Source organism: Mauremys reevesii, linkage group 1, assembly GCF_016161935.1.
Source record: "Mauremys reevesii isolate NIE-2019 linkage group 1, ASM1616193v1, whole genome shotgun sequence".
Lineage (NCBI taxonomy): Eukaryota > Metazoa > Chordata > Testudines > Geoemydidae > Mauremys > Mauremys reevesii.
Genome location: NC_052623.1, coordinates 65,161,245 through 65,177,774, shown reverse-complemented (window position 1 = coordinate 65,177,774; position 16,530 = coordinate 65,161,245). Strand labels below are relative to the sequence as shown.

Sequence of the window (16,530 nt, the reverse complement as noted above, 5' to 3'; positions counted from 1 at the left end):
CTACATGAATATAAACGTACTACTGTAATGGGAGATACGGCACCTGTTTTAGGAACAGGTATATGGTAAGAATACTCGGATTGTCATAACATCAAAGTTATAGATCAAATGGATGATCGCAGGGAAAATTAGCTTACCAGTGACACAGTGAACAACTTTCAACTCCCAGTAGGCCTGATCCAACTCTGATTCTCTGACAAGTTAATAGGAGTCTTTCTGTTGACTTCAGTGGGAACTGGGGCGGGAGGGATAGCTCAGTGGTTTGAGCATTGGCCTGCTAAACCCAGGGTTGTGAGTTCAATCCTTGAGGGGGCTACTTAGGGATCTGGGGCAAAAATTGGTCCTGCTAGTGAAGGCAGGGGGCTGGACTCAATGACCTTTCAAGGTCCCTTCCATTTCTAGGAGATTGGTATATCTCCAATTATTAAAAATTAGTTTGGGCTCCTAGATACAGTGTTCATGTTAAAAATGTTTAAGATAAACAGATAATAGTGTTATCTCCTTTTTAGATTATCTATTTAACTTAGGTATTTGTAACATGCCTATCATCATAATACTGTATCTAGGGACCAGTCTGACTCCCATTGAAGTCACTGTAACGATTCCTGTGCGTGATCAAGCCCTTAACAAGTGTGGGTATATGATTATTTTGATTTGAAGGGTGGAAATATTATTTTTTTTAATAGCAAATCTCAGCAAACTGCACATACGCAGATTTAATGGGAATAGTCAAATGTGAAAAGTTTAAAAACATGTAAGTGTTTGCAGGATTGGAGTCTTAGAGGGCATTATACTATTTCCATGTAATGATCGTTAGTGTAAATACTCCCCACTTTTTCTCCATGGTTTTATTTACTGATTGTTCAGTCTAAAATTCAATTTGGAAAAGTACTAGTCAAAATGTATAAAATGATGGTAGAAATGTAGCAAGAAATATGCTGGTGTTAAAATTACTTTATGCATGCAAAACAAGCATTGCCGTGTTTTACTATTTGATTTTCTCTTTCTGCACCAATAACATTTTTTTAAAATGTCACTGCAGTGTAAGAATGAGGCTTATGCTAACAAATATTTAATTGCGCCAAATTATTTCAGATTCTTATGCTGTGTTTCCGTGGTAACAGCAAGATAGTACATAATGTAAGACTTTTGGAAATCATTTTGTTTTTTTTTTCTTTTAAAGTGTAGATAATTGCCATCTATGTCAGAGTAATTATTAAGCTAAATCACTGTATTTGTAGAAAACAGAAAAGAGCTCAGGAAGATGATGATGACGATGATGGCTTTTTTGGACCTGCTCTTCCTCCTGGATTTAAAAAGCAGGATGATTCTCCAGAGAGGTAATTAAAGCGGAATAGTGTTCAGGCTCCTCTCATTAGAGCCACAAAATATTTTTTTGAAAATAATTGTTTTATCAGTGAACACCTTAGTTATACTTAAGATTTATGTGATTAGAATTCCTTCTTCCACATAGCAGTGTTCCTTTGTAATTTAAGTACAGAATTCCCCATGTATCCTCTGGAAAGTCAGAGAGAAGAGAAAAATTGTATATGAACTGTCTAAACATATTTTGAATATCAAATTTCTCCCACCTTCTAAGATAAATCTCAAAAAGAGTATGCGTGTTAGACAGGCAAACTGTTGTATGGAATGCGCTTGTGTTTTTTCAATATTTATTTTGAAAATTTTATAGGTATTGCCTAATACCTATGACCACCTTAGGCCCAAACTCTATGAACTCCTCAGGTGCAGGAGCCCACCTGCATGGAACTCATTGCAGGACTGAGACGTTAATTTGTTCTATGTAATATAATATGACATATATTATTGAAATGGTGTTGTTCTGTTAATACATTGGGATCATTCGTTTTCTTCATGTGAACAATGCTGAATGGAGTATGTTTGTTAAAATCATATTTTACTAAATCAGCATTGTTTATAGCCTCTTTGTTAGAAACAAAGCCCATTCAACTACACACAATTATAAAATACCTATTGGAGAAAGCTACTTGTTAATTTTCCGTTCAGAATTTAACTGCATCTGACAGCCTCCTAATCTTCACATCAGTCTCAGCTCTTTTCAGTGTAATTCAAAATGATATTCTGTATGAAAATCACTACTTTCAAGAGAACGTTAGTAGATAAAATGTTCAGCAGAAACTTCCTTGCAGATTTGCTTTTGACATCTGTGCTGTTTGCTTCCTCAGTGCTATGAAGAGTCAGTAGATAGAATGATCCAATATTTACCTGTCAGAAATAATGTCATTGTTAGGAAGATGAGCCAGTCTGTTGCTGAACAGTTCTGGTTGTAGCATTATTGTCTGCAAGAAATTCCGTAGTTGAAAGTGTGTCTCAAATCAGAGAATTTTTATTGAGCGAGAACTTCTATATACACCTCTATCCCAATATAACACGACCTGATATAGCGTGGTAACACCAGGGCTCCGGCAGTGGGGCTCGGGCGGCACTTTAAAGGGCCCGGGGCTCCGGCTGCTGCGAGGAGCCCTGGGCCCTTTAAATCACCACTGGAGCCCTGCCGCTGCTACCCCGGAGCTGCGGCAGTGGGGCTCAGCCGGCGATTTAAAGGGTCCAGGCTCCCCACAGCGGCCGGAGCCCGGAGCTCTTTAAATCACTGCTGGAACCCTGCCGCCACTACTCATAGACTTTAAGGTCAGAAGGGACCATTATGATCATCTAGTCTGACCTCCTGCACAATGCAGGCCACAGAATCTCACCCACCCACTCCTGTAACAAACCCCTAACCTATGTCTGAGTTATTGAAGTCCTCAAATCATGGTTTGAAGACCTCAAGCTGCAGAGAATCCTCCAGCAAGTGACCCGTGCCCCATGCTGCAGAGGAAGGCGATAAACCTCCAGGGCCTCTGCCAATCTGCCCTGGAGGAAAATTCCTTCCCGACCCCAAATATGGCAATCAGTTAAACCCTGAGCATGTGGGCAAGACTCACTAGCCAGCACCCAGGAAAGAATTCTCTGTAGTAACTCGGATCCCACCCCATCTAACATCCCATCACAGACCACTGGGCGTACTTACCTGCTGATAATCAAAGATCAGTTGCCAAATTAATTGCCACAATTAGGCTATCCCATCATACCATCCCCTCCATAAACTTATCAAGCTTAGTCTTAAAGCCAGATATGTCTTTTGCCCCCACTACTCCCCTTGGAAGGCTGTTCCAGAACTTCACTCCTCTAATGGTTAGAAACCTTCGTCTAATTTCAAGTCTAAACTTTCTAGTGTCCAGTTTATATCCATTTATTCTTGTGTCCACATTGGTACTAAGCTTAAATAATTCCTCTCCCTCCCTAATATTTATCCCTCTGATATATTTATAAAGAGCAATCATATCCCCCCTCAACCTTCTTTTGGTTAGGCTAAACAAGCCAAGCTCTTTCAGTCTCCTTTCATAAGATAGGTTTTCCATTCCTCGGATCATCCTAGTAGCCCTTCTTTGTACCTGTTCCAGTTTGAATTCATCCTTCTTAAACATGGAAGACCAGAACTGCACACAGTATTCCAGATGAGGTCTCACCAGTGCCTTGTATAATGGTACTAACACCTCCTTATCTTTGCTGGAAATACCTCGCCTAATGCATCCTAAAACCGCATTAGCTTTTTTAATGGCCATATCACATTGGCGGCTCATAGTCATCCTGTGATCAACCAATACTCCAAGGTCCTTCTCCTCCTCTGTTACTTCCAACTGATGTGTCCCCAATTTATAACTAAAATTTTTATTACTCCCTAAATGCATGACCTTGCACTTTTCATTATTAAATTTCATCCTATTACTATTACTCCAGTTTACAAGGTCATCCAGAACTTCCTGTATGATATCCTGGTCCTTCTCTGTGTTAGCAATACCTCCCAGCTTTGTGTCATCCGCAGACTTTATTAGCACATTACAACTTTTTGTGCCAAGGTCAGTAATAAAAAGATTAAATAAGATTGGTCCCAAAACTGATCCCTGAGGAACTCCACTAGTAACCTCCTTCCAGCCTGATAATTCACCTGTCAGTACGACACGTTGTAGTCTCCCCTTTAACCAGTTCCTTATCCACCTTTCAATTTTCATGTTGATCCCCATCTTTTCCAATTTAACTAATAATTCCCCATGGAACTGTATCAAATGCCTTACTGAAATTGAGGTAAATTAGATCCACTGCATTTCCTTTGTCTAAAAAATTTGTTAGCTTCTCAAAGAAGGAGATCAGGTTGGTTTGGCACGATCTACCTTTTGTAAAACTACCCCGGGGCTCCGGCAGTGTACAATGTATAAATTCTGGTTAATGTTATGAGATTGTATCATTTAGTGCTGCAATATGTGGTAGTTCTACCATGAGCTCCAGGATCCATGACGTCTCTCTCATTCACAGAAATACACCGGTCTGGAAGAAATTACACAACAAATAAAATAAATAATTAACAACTGAACTCTGGCTGAACAATGCGTATGCTAAGGATGGTGCTTGGCAGAGCCCAAAACATGAGCTGTGTGACCTAGTGGTTGGAGCTAGCAGCGGAGTCAGGGTTGTGGTCACACCAGTGGTCAGAAGCCACCCCAAGGGTCAAAGTCAGAGTCTGCAACTGGGTCAGGGCAAGGAAGCAGGCAACAGAAACAAGGCATGGTAGATAGCAGGAACCAGGTGAGGAAGCGGGGACTTGGTCTCAGAGATCTGGGCATCAACAGGCCTAATGACTAGTTGCTCAGACGAGGCATGGGACAGGAAGTCTTGTACCCGGTGGTGTCCAATCAGCTGTCAGCTGTGGTCATCTGACCATGCTGAGTCAGTGGATGTAGCTTCTATGATAAGGTATTAGCAGCAGTTCTGTTGTCCACCCTTGTAGCTCAGTGGTGCAGAAGATAAGGCTGCTGCTCAGCAGCTCTGGCTTTGAGACCTATGGCACCTGACAGTGTCTGAGCTGTGAGAACTAATTCTGCCTAGGTTGTCTGAAGGGAAGAAGGTTTGAAGAGTGGAAAAATCCCTTAACAAGAAACCAAAGAAACCAGGTGGTAATACCTTTAAAATCTCAGAGGATTCAGACACAAGGAGAAGCTTGGCCAGGAGAGGGGAACAAACAGAACTTAGTTTTGTAGCAAAGGAGACCTTTGACTGTGGGACCAGCCAAAGTCAAAGGAGGCTGGCTCTGGGAAAGAGAGGGAGAAGAGACTAGAGATATTGCGTGTTCTAGAGGAGAAGCCATATGCAGGAGAGCAGGGAGAGAGGAAGGATCCCAAACTCCATAAACAAACACTGAGCCAAATCTCAAAGAATGCTCGAGAGGTGAGGAAACTGAGGCAGGGATGGTGTGTAGGTGTTGTATTGTTTTGTCTAGATATGTATATATCTTGTGCTGTCTGTAGTATAGAGTGGCTGGTTTGGGAACTTTTTCAAAGCCTGTGCATTGTGTGCTTCAACTATCATGTCCCTAGAGAGGTGAATGTAAACTAGATTTCCCACAAAGTTGGCACTCTGGGAAAAGCTGTGCTTATGATACTGGAGAAACTGGGGGAGCTAGCACGAAACACAGGGCGTAGGCAGTTGAACTTTCAGAAGCGGGTGTAAACTGGAAGATCTGCACATCCAGAATGTGGCCAGTGACCCAAAGGCAGTACCTGGACTCTGCTTAGACTCAGGAAGCTTAAAAGCACATAGGCTCAAAACAGCAGCTTGGTGAGTGTCCGACAGGCAGAGTTATACCAGAGCTGCCACATCTGTGTAGTTAAAAGTAGTATAAATAGCTGGTATAATTATTTCAGGATAACATATGGTATCCCAGCGCTTGCTTTCATTATAGAGGCCATTACCCACTGTCAGGGTTCCCTCCCCACTCTGAACTCTGGGGTACAGATGTGGGGACCCGCATGAAAAACCCCTTAAGCTTGTTAGGCCTGAATAAAGATGTAGCACAAAACCAGTTGTGCCAACCTGACTGAAGTCAAGCATCTAGAGGTTTCTGGGTAATCCCAGAGTGGAAAATACTGAGAAGCAGCATTGTCTCACAAAGCCCTGGGAAACAGTAAGATCAGTGAAGGGGCTGGAACCAGCTGTGTTATGTTAAGAAACACTGTTTGAAGAACTGATAAGACACACAAGCATCTCACAGTTCTGACTCTAACTCCTTGGTTTAATGTTCGGTGTGTTTTAACTCCCTCGCATTCCTAACCTTTGGCGCTTGTTGAGATATTAACAATTCAATATTGTAGAGACTAGGCATGCGTATATATTAAAAGGTGTCTAATTTCTAGTTGTTAGACAAAGGGGGTGGGTTGCTTTAGTGAATGATCTATGATGTAATAAAACTGTCTATATAAGCTAATACAAAGCTGTAAAGAGGCGGCTGGTTCTCTTCGGATACGAGCTGTTCTTTTACTGACACGTGCACTTGTCAATAAAAAACTTTTTATCGGACCTTGCTGGTGTCTCTCTGCGGTCAGACAACGAACTTCGCTGTTGGGGTTAGAGTCCCCGACAAGCTTATATTCCACCAGCTTAGGTTAAAAACTTTCCCAAGGCACAAATTCCTTTCCCTGTCCTTGGACGGTATTGCTGCCACCACCAAGTGATTTACACAAACGTTCAGGGAGGGGTCACTTGGAGCCCTGTTGCCCCCAAAATATCCCCCAAACCCCTTCACCCCCTTTCCTGGGGTGGGGGAGAGGGAGGGGCTTGAGAATAATATACCAACCGATAGGTTAACAAAGTGAGCACAGATCAAATCCCTGGTTTTTAGGGCACTGAGAATCAATCAGGTTCTTAAAAGAATTTTATTTAAAAAAAAAAATGTAAAAGAATCACACCTGCAAAATCAGAATGGAAGAAAACTTTACAGAGTAAATAAAAATATTTAAAACACAGAGGATTGCCCTCTAGGCTCATCTTCAAAGTAACAAAAACAGGAATAAACCTCCCTCTTAGCATAGGGAAAATTCACAAGCTAAAACAAAGGATAATCTAATGCATTCCCTTGTTATTACAATTTCTGTAATTTTTAGATGGATCAGTTCAGGATCTTTTTAGGAGCTGGGTTACCTGCCTGGTTTCTCTTTGTCCCGAACACCAAAGAGAGCACAAACAACCCCCCCCCCCCCGATTTACAAGTATCTTCTTTCCCCATTGGTCCTTCTGGTCAGGTGCCAACTAGGTTACCGATTTTCCGTGTATAAGACTATACTTTTTCTAAAATCCTTAGCCTAAAAATTGAGGGTAGTCTTATACACGGAAGTAAGCCCTGCTCTCTCTCCACCACCCTCCTGCCCCCCCTTTGCTGCCTGCACGTGGCTGGTGGCGCTACTATCCATCGGGCAGTGTCCGGCCGGGCATCCCGGTAGGGTGGGGCGCCGCCCCGCCGCCCGGAGACCGCACTGCCGGGCAGCTGGGGCCTTGGCGACGTGGCTGGGGAGCCAGGGAGTTGCGGCTCCCCCCGCCCGCCGCTCCCCCGCCCCCCTCGCCCCCCCGGCTCCGGCGCCGGTCCGGCGGCTGGGGGCGGCTGGGGACGCGAGAGGGGCAGGGGCTGGGGGCCAGGCGGAACCCAGCCGCCCGCTCCCGCCCCCAGCTGCCCGGCCCGGTGTGCGGTCCGGGGCACGCGGCTGGGGACTGGGACCGAGGAGCCAGGCGGCTGGGGACCGAGGGCGGCTGGGGACCGAGGGAGCTGGGCGGCTGGGGAGCAGGAGCCGGGCAGGGCTGCCGCTGTTCCTGGGCCTGAGCAGCAAAGTGGGGAACAGCTGCAGCTGGAGGGGAAAAAAAACCAAAAACCTGAATTTGGGGTTAGAAAAGTGGGGGCGTCTTATACATGGGGGCGTCTTATACATGGAAAAATACGGTAATTGAACTGGTTAACCTCTTACAGGTAAGTGATTCTGTACCTCTGGCCAGGAGGGATTTATGTTACTGCATACATAAAGGTTGTTACCCTTCCCTTTATATTTGACACCTCTCATCCTTCAAATCCCTCCTCAAAGAATGATTTGTGCTGTCACACATAAAGGAAGTCAGCCAGACAATGACTAGGTGGGGCAGCAGCTGGGGAAAGCTGATTTTATTATGTATTAATTTGGGTTTTTTAAATCTTTAGATTATTTGGGACCATCTAGTTGTGCACATCAATAACAACTCTGTGTGACTGTTACCCTTCCTTTCCCAGTTCTTATTGTACAAACTCAAGTAAATGTGAACCAGCACTCTGCATGGTGGGGTCCTGGGTACTATCACAGCACAGATAATACTGAAAACATGTTTCATTGGACAAGAGACGTTCTTTCAGCCATATACAAATAGAATCTCTAATAAAACAGACAAAGTGTCAGATCCTGAAAGCTTTACACAGTAGGTCCTCTTGATGTTGACGGGACTACTCATGTGAACATGGCTAGCAGGATTGGGCCCACGGGGGGAAAGGCAGCCATTTAAAGGTGAACTAGAGAGCAAAGAACTGTGCACCTTTCACTTCTACTTTCTGACATAGAGTAAATTCCGCTTCTTAGCAATCCCTCGGTTGCCAGCAAAAGGTTGGTACTGTATTACTGTCAGTTGCTAATAAGCGAAAGGCAGGTTTTCAAGGGAGCACCCAGGGAAAGAAGCGCTTGGACATGCCTTTCCTGGCTGCAGTCCTGTAAGCCTGGCTGCTGGCAGGGCAGCAGCAGGGATGGAAGCTGCAGTCTGGCTGCTGGAGCTTTCTCTGGGGATCAGAGATGCTGGGGACCCATGGGGCTGCACCATACCTCTCCCTGCACTTTCCAGGGGTCGGGGCTCAGCATGTCCCAGCACTTCCTTCCTTCGACAGTGCAGACCCCCAGCAAGGCGCAGCCTGGCGAGTGCAGGGAGCGGTACCATGCAGCTCCGACATCTGTGCTGCATTTCCCCTCTCCACTGTTCCCCTGACCACAGCCTCCCGTGCCAGCCCGCAGCCACTTACCTCCTGTGTGGTCCCTGTGCACAGGCTGATTTGCCAGGCTGCTGTCCCAGAAGGGAGTACTGGGATGGACTGAGCACCAGCCACAGACAGTTTTCCAGGCCTGCGGCCAGGGAAGCATGTTCAAGCTCCGCAATCCTGTGTGCACAGCACATCCCAGCGGTTCCTTCCCCGACTGCAGCCCTACAAACCTGCGTGCAGTTAGAATCTTTCTTTTAAAAAAAATAAAATGTTACTAATAAGCAGCATGCTATTGCAAATATTCAAATTCCATTAACATTGATGTTAATGGGATGGGATTGGTTACCAGCAAAATGTCTCCAGTAACCAAAAGATGCTAGTATCAGGATTGCTATTAAGCGGGATATACTGTATTAAGAGTGTCTTAAAGTCTTTTGGTCCACTCCCCTCCCGGATTTTCTTCTGCTTAGCAACTTCCTTCTAAACGGTCAAATTAAACAAAGCACATTTAGGGCTAACATGCATTAACTGAACATATGGGGCCAGATTGTGCCCCATCCTGTGTGCTGACACAAGGGAGCAAAGGGGCATTAAGGGATCCCCTTGCACTTTGAGAGAAACAGGCTTTGCAGAGCTACCATCTCCCCTTCTTGAGCAAATGTGTGAAAAGGGCAGGGACCACGCAGAGCCTTGTCTCTCTTCTACCGCTCCCCAGTGCCCTGGCAGTGTAACTATGCTGGCACATTGGGGAACACATGATGCAACTGGTATAGACCTGATGCCATTTACTCCCTCCCCAGATCAGTGGGGAGAGTGGGAAGAAGATTGTGATACCTAATTAGTGTCTCCCTCCTGGGCTGTTCCAGGGGCAGCAGAACAACACAGTGCCCCTTATTCGGGTCAGATTACAATCTGCTCAATCTAGTCCATAATTACTGAAACAAAATGATTCATGTTGATTTCAGTGCATGGATATCCCAATGTATGAATGGCTCATAAGTGTGTGAGAATATACTGTTTATGCCTTGTATAATATATCCCTACTCCTTTCGAACATCTTTATTTCTCAGACACATCTTTCAGATTTGTCAAAGCATATATTCTTAATTGAGCACTGTATGTAGGACAATTTTCAGCTTTTAAAACACCTCTTTTGAGTTAGTCAAGTACAAAATATAGATGAACCGTTTTCTTTAGTTTTGAAAATAATATCACTCTAACAATATTATAATATGGAAATTCAACTTGTGAATATTTTTGGAAAAACTTAAAATCAGAGTTGAGAACAAACAAGATGTTTTTAGCCCCAAATGTACAAATTTTGAAGAAATTAAGCCTCAGAAAAATAGGATGGGGGAGTTCATTTTCAAATATAATAGTAGCTATGACTTGAAAAATCCAGTGGTTAATGGGAAACTCTCAAGCAAGTATGGGGTACTCGGTGCATCATTTTTTGTGTCACTTAAAATTTCATTTTAAAAAATATTGTTTCCTGCCCTTATGTTTCTAAAAATAATCTTCTGCATATGTGCCAAAAGTAAACAGCAGCCCTGCCTCAGTCCGTAGAAAAACATCAAAGCTGTGCCAAACAGCAGAGCGTATTAACAAGATTTCACTCAGATTCACACTTGCTGTTCAGAGATCCTCTGGGCAGCCAGCAAGCTGTCAACAATCCTGTCAGTTCTATGCTGCTGAGGAAAGTCCTGAGCAGCAGCAGAGTTGTTCATGCAGAAGACACCACAGAAATGGAGGCTGTGGGACGTATAGAGTATTGAAAACCATTTTCCTACCCCCTCCTTGGAACAGCCTACAAGGTGGGAGGGGGTAGAGTAGCTGAGGCTTGCCCCTCTCTTAGGCTTTGTCTAGGTAGGGAAGTTTTATGGGTTATACAGGTATAACCCCCAGCATAGATACTCTACTCTGGACTATGAGGGAACGTCTCCACTGCAGCTGGGGTGTGATTCCCAGCACAGGTAGACAGACGTGTGCTAATTCTGCCTCAGCTAGCATGCTAAAAATTGCAGTGCAGGCACTGTAGCGTGGGCAGCAGCTAGGGCTAACCACCCAAGCTTTGACTAAAGGCTTCGGCGGGCTTGGACTCAGGCAGCTAGCCCAAGCTGCTGCCAGTGTGGCAACATCCACACTATTTAGCGTGCTACCTTAGGCAGCGCTAGCACAGGTCTGTCTGCCCACGCTCACAGTCGCACTCCAGCTGCAGTGTCGTAGCCAGAGTAGCTTTCTTTTGTTTGGCGTACACCCCTTCCCACGCAACATAAGCAAAACCGACAAAGGCACTCCTCCACCAAAATAAGGGGTACCACCAGTATAGATGTATTTGTTTTAAATTCACACTTCAGTGATACCAAAAAGCCTTCCCCAGTGGCATAGCCAGGTGGAGGGAACAGGGGAAGTAATTTAAAAAAAAAAAAAAAAAACCTGCCACCCGCTGCGGCGCTTTTACTCACCCGGAGCACCGCCTGGTGAGTAAAAGTGCCGCAGCTCCCCGCTAGCTACGCTACTGGCCTTCCTGTGTGGACACTGCCTTAGTGGTGAGAAAGCAGAAGAGGAGACAAAAAGCTGCTTCTCTCTTCCAGCAGCTAGATGGGGGTGGAGCTTCACATTTAGCAGACACTTGTAAGCCAGAGGCTGCAATGAAAGATGGAGCTCTCTGGCTAGGGGCAGCACCGCAGTAGAATTCCCTTCCTGGCACTCGTGCTACAGCAGACTGGCTTCTCGGGGAAGGATTGCCCCTGAACCTTGCAGGTGCCCCCTGTTTACACTCATGCCCCTTGTTCTAACTCCTTTTTGTCAGTAGGTGTAATCCTCTGACTAGTGGAGTCTGGTAAGATTTTGTTTGTTCTGCTTGAAGTCTTGGCAATAGCATCACTACTGCAAGGCTTGATTGATTAGATTATACCAGATTTAATAAAAGCATAATTCAGTGGCCCTGGGGCTCATTTTCTCTGTTCCTAAAATCTCACATTCAGGGTTTCAGCCAGCCGTCTTCAGGAGTCAGGAAGGTATTATTTTTCCCCCAGTGTATTCTGGCTTGCCTTTTTTTTTTTTAATTATTATTTATTTTTTTTAATTTCCTTTGAAGCATCAGGCATGGCCACAACTGGAGATGGGACATTGGATGTGGGAGGGCCAGGACTCTGAAGTGTCACTGAGCATTTTCTCTCTCTCACGCGCTTGGCTGGCTGGTTCTTACTAACATTCTGAGGGTCTCAAGCATCCACGGGGGGAAAAAATAGTGGGTGCTTAGTACCCAGGAGTCAGAGCTTAACAACTTCTGCCCTTGGCAGGCAGTTTGTTTATAAACAGAGGCAGGGTGATTAAGATAACAAAAGGCTTGTCATTAAGGATCATTAGATGATCCTGAAAGCATTCCCAGGCACTCCAGTTAAAAGATAGGAAACAAAAGGTAGGAATAAATGGTCCATTTTCAGAATGGAGAGAAGTAAATAGTAGTGTCCCCCAAGGGGCTTTTGCTGGGCTGGGATCTCTGCTGTTCAACATATTTATAAATGATCTGCAAAATGGGGTAAACTCTGTATTTACTGTGGAAGCACTGTGTTTCCAGAGTACTGCTAATTCATAAGAATCCTCCTCACTGTGCCCGTATCATTCTGAACTGTGGAATGCTCATTCTCCTGCTTCAGAAGACTTAAAAATTATCTCCAGTCATCAATGGGACAGACGCAACTGAATAATGTAGCTGTCCTTAATGTGCATCTCAATAATACCTGGGAACCTAGATGTAAATAAGATTGCTGACAGTTTCATCCAGAAAGCTACAGTGAGACAAGTCTTTAAACTGGGACGTTAGTGAAAACGACTTGTAGGTGACTGCAATCATCTTAATATGCTGTAATTCATGATAATGTAATTATGTAGTTCATAATAATTGAATAATTATTCAAATAGTAAAGATACCAATGATAGACGCAGTCAATAACTAGACTATGAAAGAAATGTATAAATATGCTGAAAATAGCCTCCCCACAAAACTGGCAGAGTGCCCACACACTCTCTCTCTCTCTCTCTCTCTCTCTCCAAAAGCACCCACGGGCAAAAACAAAAGTCAGCGCCTGTGGTCTAACGGATCATCATATGCAAGGTCAGGAAGGAATTTTCCCCGGGTCAGACTGGCAGTGACCTTGGGGGTTTTTGCCTTCCCTTGCAGAGTGTGGGTGTGAGTCACTTGACAGGATTATCTGGGTATAGCTCATTTAATCATTTCCTTGCCACTTGAGGTGCACCTCAAGCAGTGGTGCACCTCAGTCCCTCCTATTCTCTGCCTGTGGCACATAATAGTCTAATGATCCTCTGGTCTAATTTGGGTTGTTGGGTTTAGTGTGTGGGTGCTGGGTAATGTTGTTGGCCTGTGAATATACAGGAGGTCAGACTTGGTGATCTGCTGGTACCTTCTGGCCTTAAACTTTTAATGAGGTATTTTTGATTGCACAAAATGTGCAGATCATACTGATTAAACAGATGGAAAGTATTTAATAGAGACAGTGTCTGCTTGTGGTTGGGGTTTTTTTTAAGTGATAACTTTAAAAATCTCCTGGAATGTGGAGATGAAAGTGTGATTTTTCAAGTTGATGATATCCCCTTTGTAAATGTAATGCATAGAAAGATGAAAATGTATGAATATTAATGAAAATGTGGCTTTTACAAGAGAATACACTTTCAACGTTACCACTTCATTGAACTGTTCAAATATTGATTCTTGCTGCAAACAATAAAAGTTGTTACTTAAATGTGCTTTTCATGCTGATTCTTTTTTAAATTAGGGAATGGAAATAAGAATTCTTCTTTTTCTTTGAGGCCTGTTATAGGTCCTGCTTTACCCCCTGGTTTTAGGAAACCTACACAGTATACTGAGGATAACAGCTGTTCCATAGGATCTTCTATTTCTTCAGAATTCCATACCCAGGTTTGTAAAAACTGAAATGGCACAGATCCATCTTGTATTTATAGTGTGGTGGCATCTGAAGGATTCTAACAAAACTGATGGCCTGATCCAAAGCCCATAGAAATAACTTTTTAATACAGTAGATCTTGGTTTAGACCGTAAACTGTATAGGGCAGGGATTTATCATGCTCTGTAGGTGGAAAGCGTCTGGCTCATTTTGGGTGCCACTGCAGTATAAATAATCAGTGCTAATCAAGTAACTTCTGAACTGCAACTGCAGAATCCTGTCTGAAAGGGGGTTATGCAGCAGAGAAGTAAGTTTCTCTGCCCACCTTTTCATATTGTGCTTGAGCATGCCAGGCACTTCAAGGAATTTAGAAAAGAAATAATCTCTGCCCTGTAGATTTTACAATCTAAGTTTAATGATCTAACAAGTGAGTTGGGAGCAAACATGAAGATGGGGAGTTGGCAAGGAGCAGGATAGAAGTAAGGAGCTGGACAAAGCAGAGGAAATGTTGTGAGGTGTGGGGAAAAGGAGGGGTGAGGGACCAGGTGCAAGCAGCAGGTGTTCTAAAGTAACTGTGGCAAACTTGTTATTCTTTGCCACAAAGTCTGCTCCCTCTTGGTTTTGCTGGAGGATGGGTGTTGTAGACTGAATTAAATAAAAGTCAGGCCTGTGGACTTGTAGTCAAACAAGTGTCCCCTCACTTTCTTCCTTTTTTATTGGTGTGATAGCCTCTCCCCTAGAGGGTATTGTGGTGGAGTTCAAACAGCTTCCCTTCCCAGGACTCAAAATGGCAACAAATCCCAAGTAGATGGTATTCACTTCCCTGTCTCGGGAAAGAGACAGTCAGATGGTCAGCATGTCTTGATGGACTCTAAATAACATTGCTGGAAGCCTGGGGTAATGCCCATCGAGAGTTGAGTAGTGAGGGATACAGTGAATTCCCAACCACTCCATACCTGGGAACTTCACTCTTGTACTAGGAACAGAGGCAGTAATCTGGGGGTGCTTCCCAAACTACCATCTAGCCCTGCACTCCTGCGGTGGCTGGAGAGAAATCCTGAAAGTTGGTTAGTGCTGGGCTTAGAAGAGTCTCATACTAGATATAAAGAGCTGTTAGACTAGTTAGTACGAGATCTCACACTTATTTTGAAGGAGCAGGGGTGTTGAATATTTAACAATGACAGTTTCTCTAAAGTGTTCATTTTGTATTGCACTTAGAGCCCTGAGTTTTAAAGAGCATGTCTAAAAATCGCATATCTTCTCAGTTGCTTGTCTTTTGTGATTGACAATTGGTGTAATCTTGGAGGGTAGATGAGGCCTGAATTGTATGTTTTAAAAAAAAAAAAAAATACACACACACCCCTACCTTTACATGCTTCCTTTATCCATCATAAGGAAGTAAAAATTGGGCACAAGCACTCCCCTCACCTCCTTTGTATGTTATCTTCAATTATGTGTCAGATCATGGTGTGCTTTAGGATGAGAAATGGTGATTTTTCTTCCCCTTTACTCTCTTCCCGATTTAAGATTTCTTTCAAAATTGTGCTCTTCCTTACTCCCTCCCATTGCCCTTTGTGTCTTTCCTCTTTCACTACTTCCTCTACCTGCCCAGCTCCTGCTGGGATGTAACTTAGCAGGGAACTCTGCTCTAAGGTAATATATAGTGGTAGTGAAGGTGTTAGATATGCCAGAATTAGTGCCATATGTTTAGTGTTATAACTAGGGTTGTCAAGCAATTTAAAAAAAAAAATGTTAATAGAATACCATTTATTTAACTATTTTTGGATGTTTTCTACATTTTCAAATATTGATTTCAGTTACAACACAGAATACAAAGTGTACCATGATCACATTTATTACAAATATTTGCACTATTAAAAATGAGAAATAGTATATTAATTCACCTAATACAAATACTGTAGTGCAGTCTCATGAAAGTTGAGTTTACAAATGTAAAATTATATACAAAAAACAATGTAAAACTTTAGAACCTAAAAGTCCACTCAGTCCTCCTTCAGCCAATCGCTCAGGCAAACAAGTTTGTTTACAATTTGCAGGAGATAATGCTGCTCACGTCTTGTTTACAATGTCACCTGAAAGCCAGAACAGCCATTTGCATGGCATTGTTGTAGACAGCATTGCAAGATATTTACATGCCAGGTGTGCTAAAGATTCATATGTCCCTTAATGCTTCAACCACCATTCCAGAAGATGTGTCCATGCTGATGACAGGTTCTGCTCAATAACGATCAAAATCAGAGTGGACTAACACATGTTCATTATCATCTGAGTCAGATGCCACCAGTAGAAGGTTGATTTTCTTTTTTGGTGGTTCAGATTCTGTAGTTTCCGCATCAGAGTGTTGCTCCTTTAAGACATCTGAAAGCATTCTCCCAAAATCTGAGAGGGACGAGGTGTGAAGGCACTTTGAGATTCTTAAACCTTGGGTCGAGTGCTGTAGCTGTTTTTAGAAATCTCACATTGATACCTTCTTTGCATTTTGTCAGATCTGCTGTGAAAGTATTTTTAAAACGAATGTGCTGGGTCATCATCCAAGATTGCTATAACATGAAATATATGGCAGAATGTGGGTAAAACAGAACAGGAAACATACAATTCTCCCCAAGGAGGTCAGTCACAAGTTTAATTAATGCATTATTTTTTTAAACGAGCATAATCAGCATGTCCTCTGGAATTGTGGCCAAAGCA

At 43.4% G+C, this 16,530-nt stretch overlaps 1 protein-coding gene across 11 annotated transcripts in view; it reads left to right on the top strand.

Moving 5' to 3' along the window:
- Positions 1 to 16,530, top strand: part of GPALPP1 (GPALPP motifs containing 1) — a 31,036-nt gene that overhangs the window by 8,242 nt on the left and 6,264 nt on the right. For 6 of the 11 annotated variants that reach the window (XM_039539123.1, XM_039539130.1, XM_039539122.1 and 3 more), the window contains exons 3-4: positions 1,242 to 1,340; positions 13,727 to 13,835. In XM_039539123.1, the coding sequence (XP_039395057.1) occupies positions 1,242 to 1,340; positions 13,727 to 13,835 (208 nt within the window). Of the gene's footprint in view, positions 1 to 1,095; positions 1,141 to 1,241; positions 1,341 to 12,843; positions 13,014 to 13,726; positions 13,836 to 16,530 lie in introns of those variants that run through there. The other 5 variants (XM_039539127.1, XM_039539126.1, XM_039539158.1 and 2 more) reach the window with 4 other exon arrangements.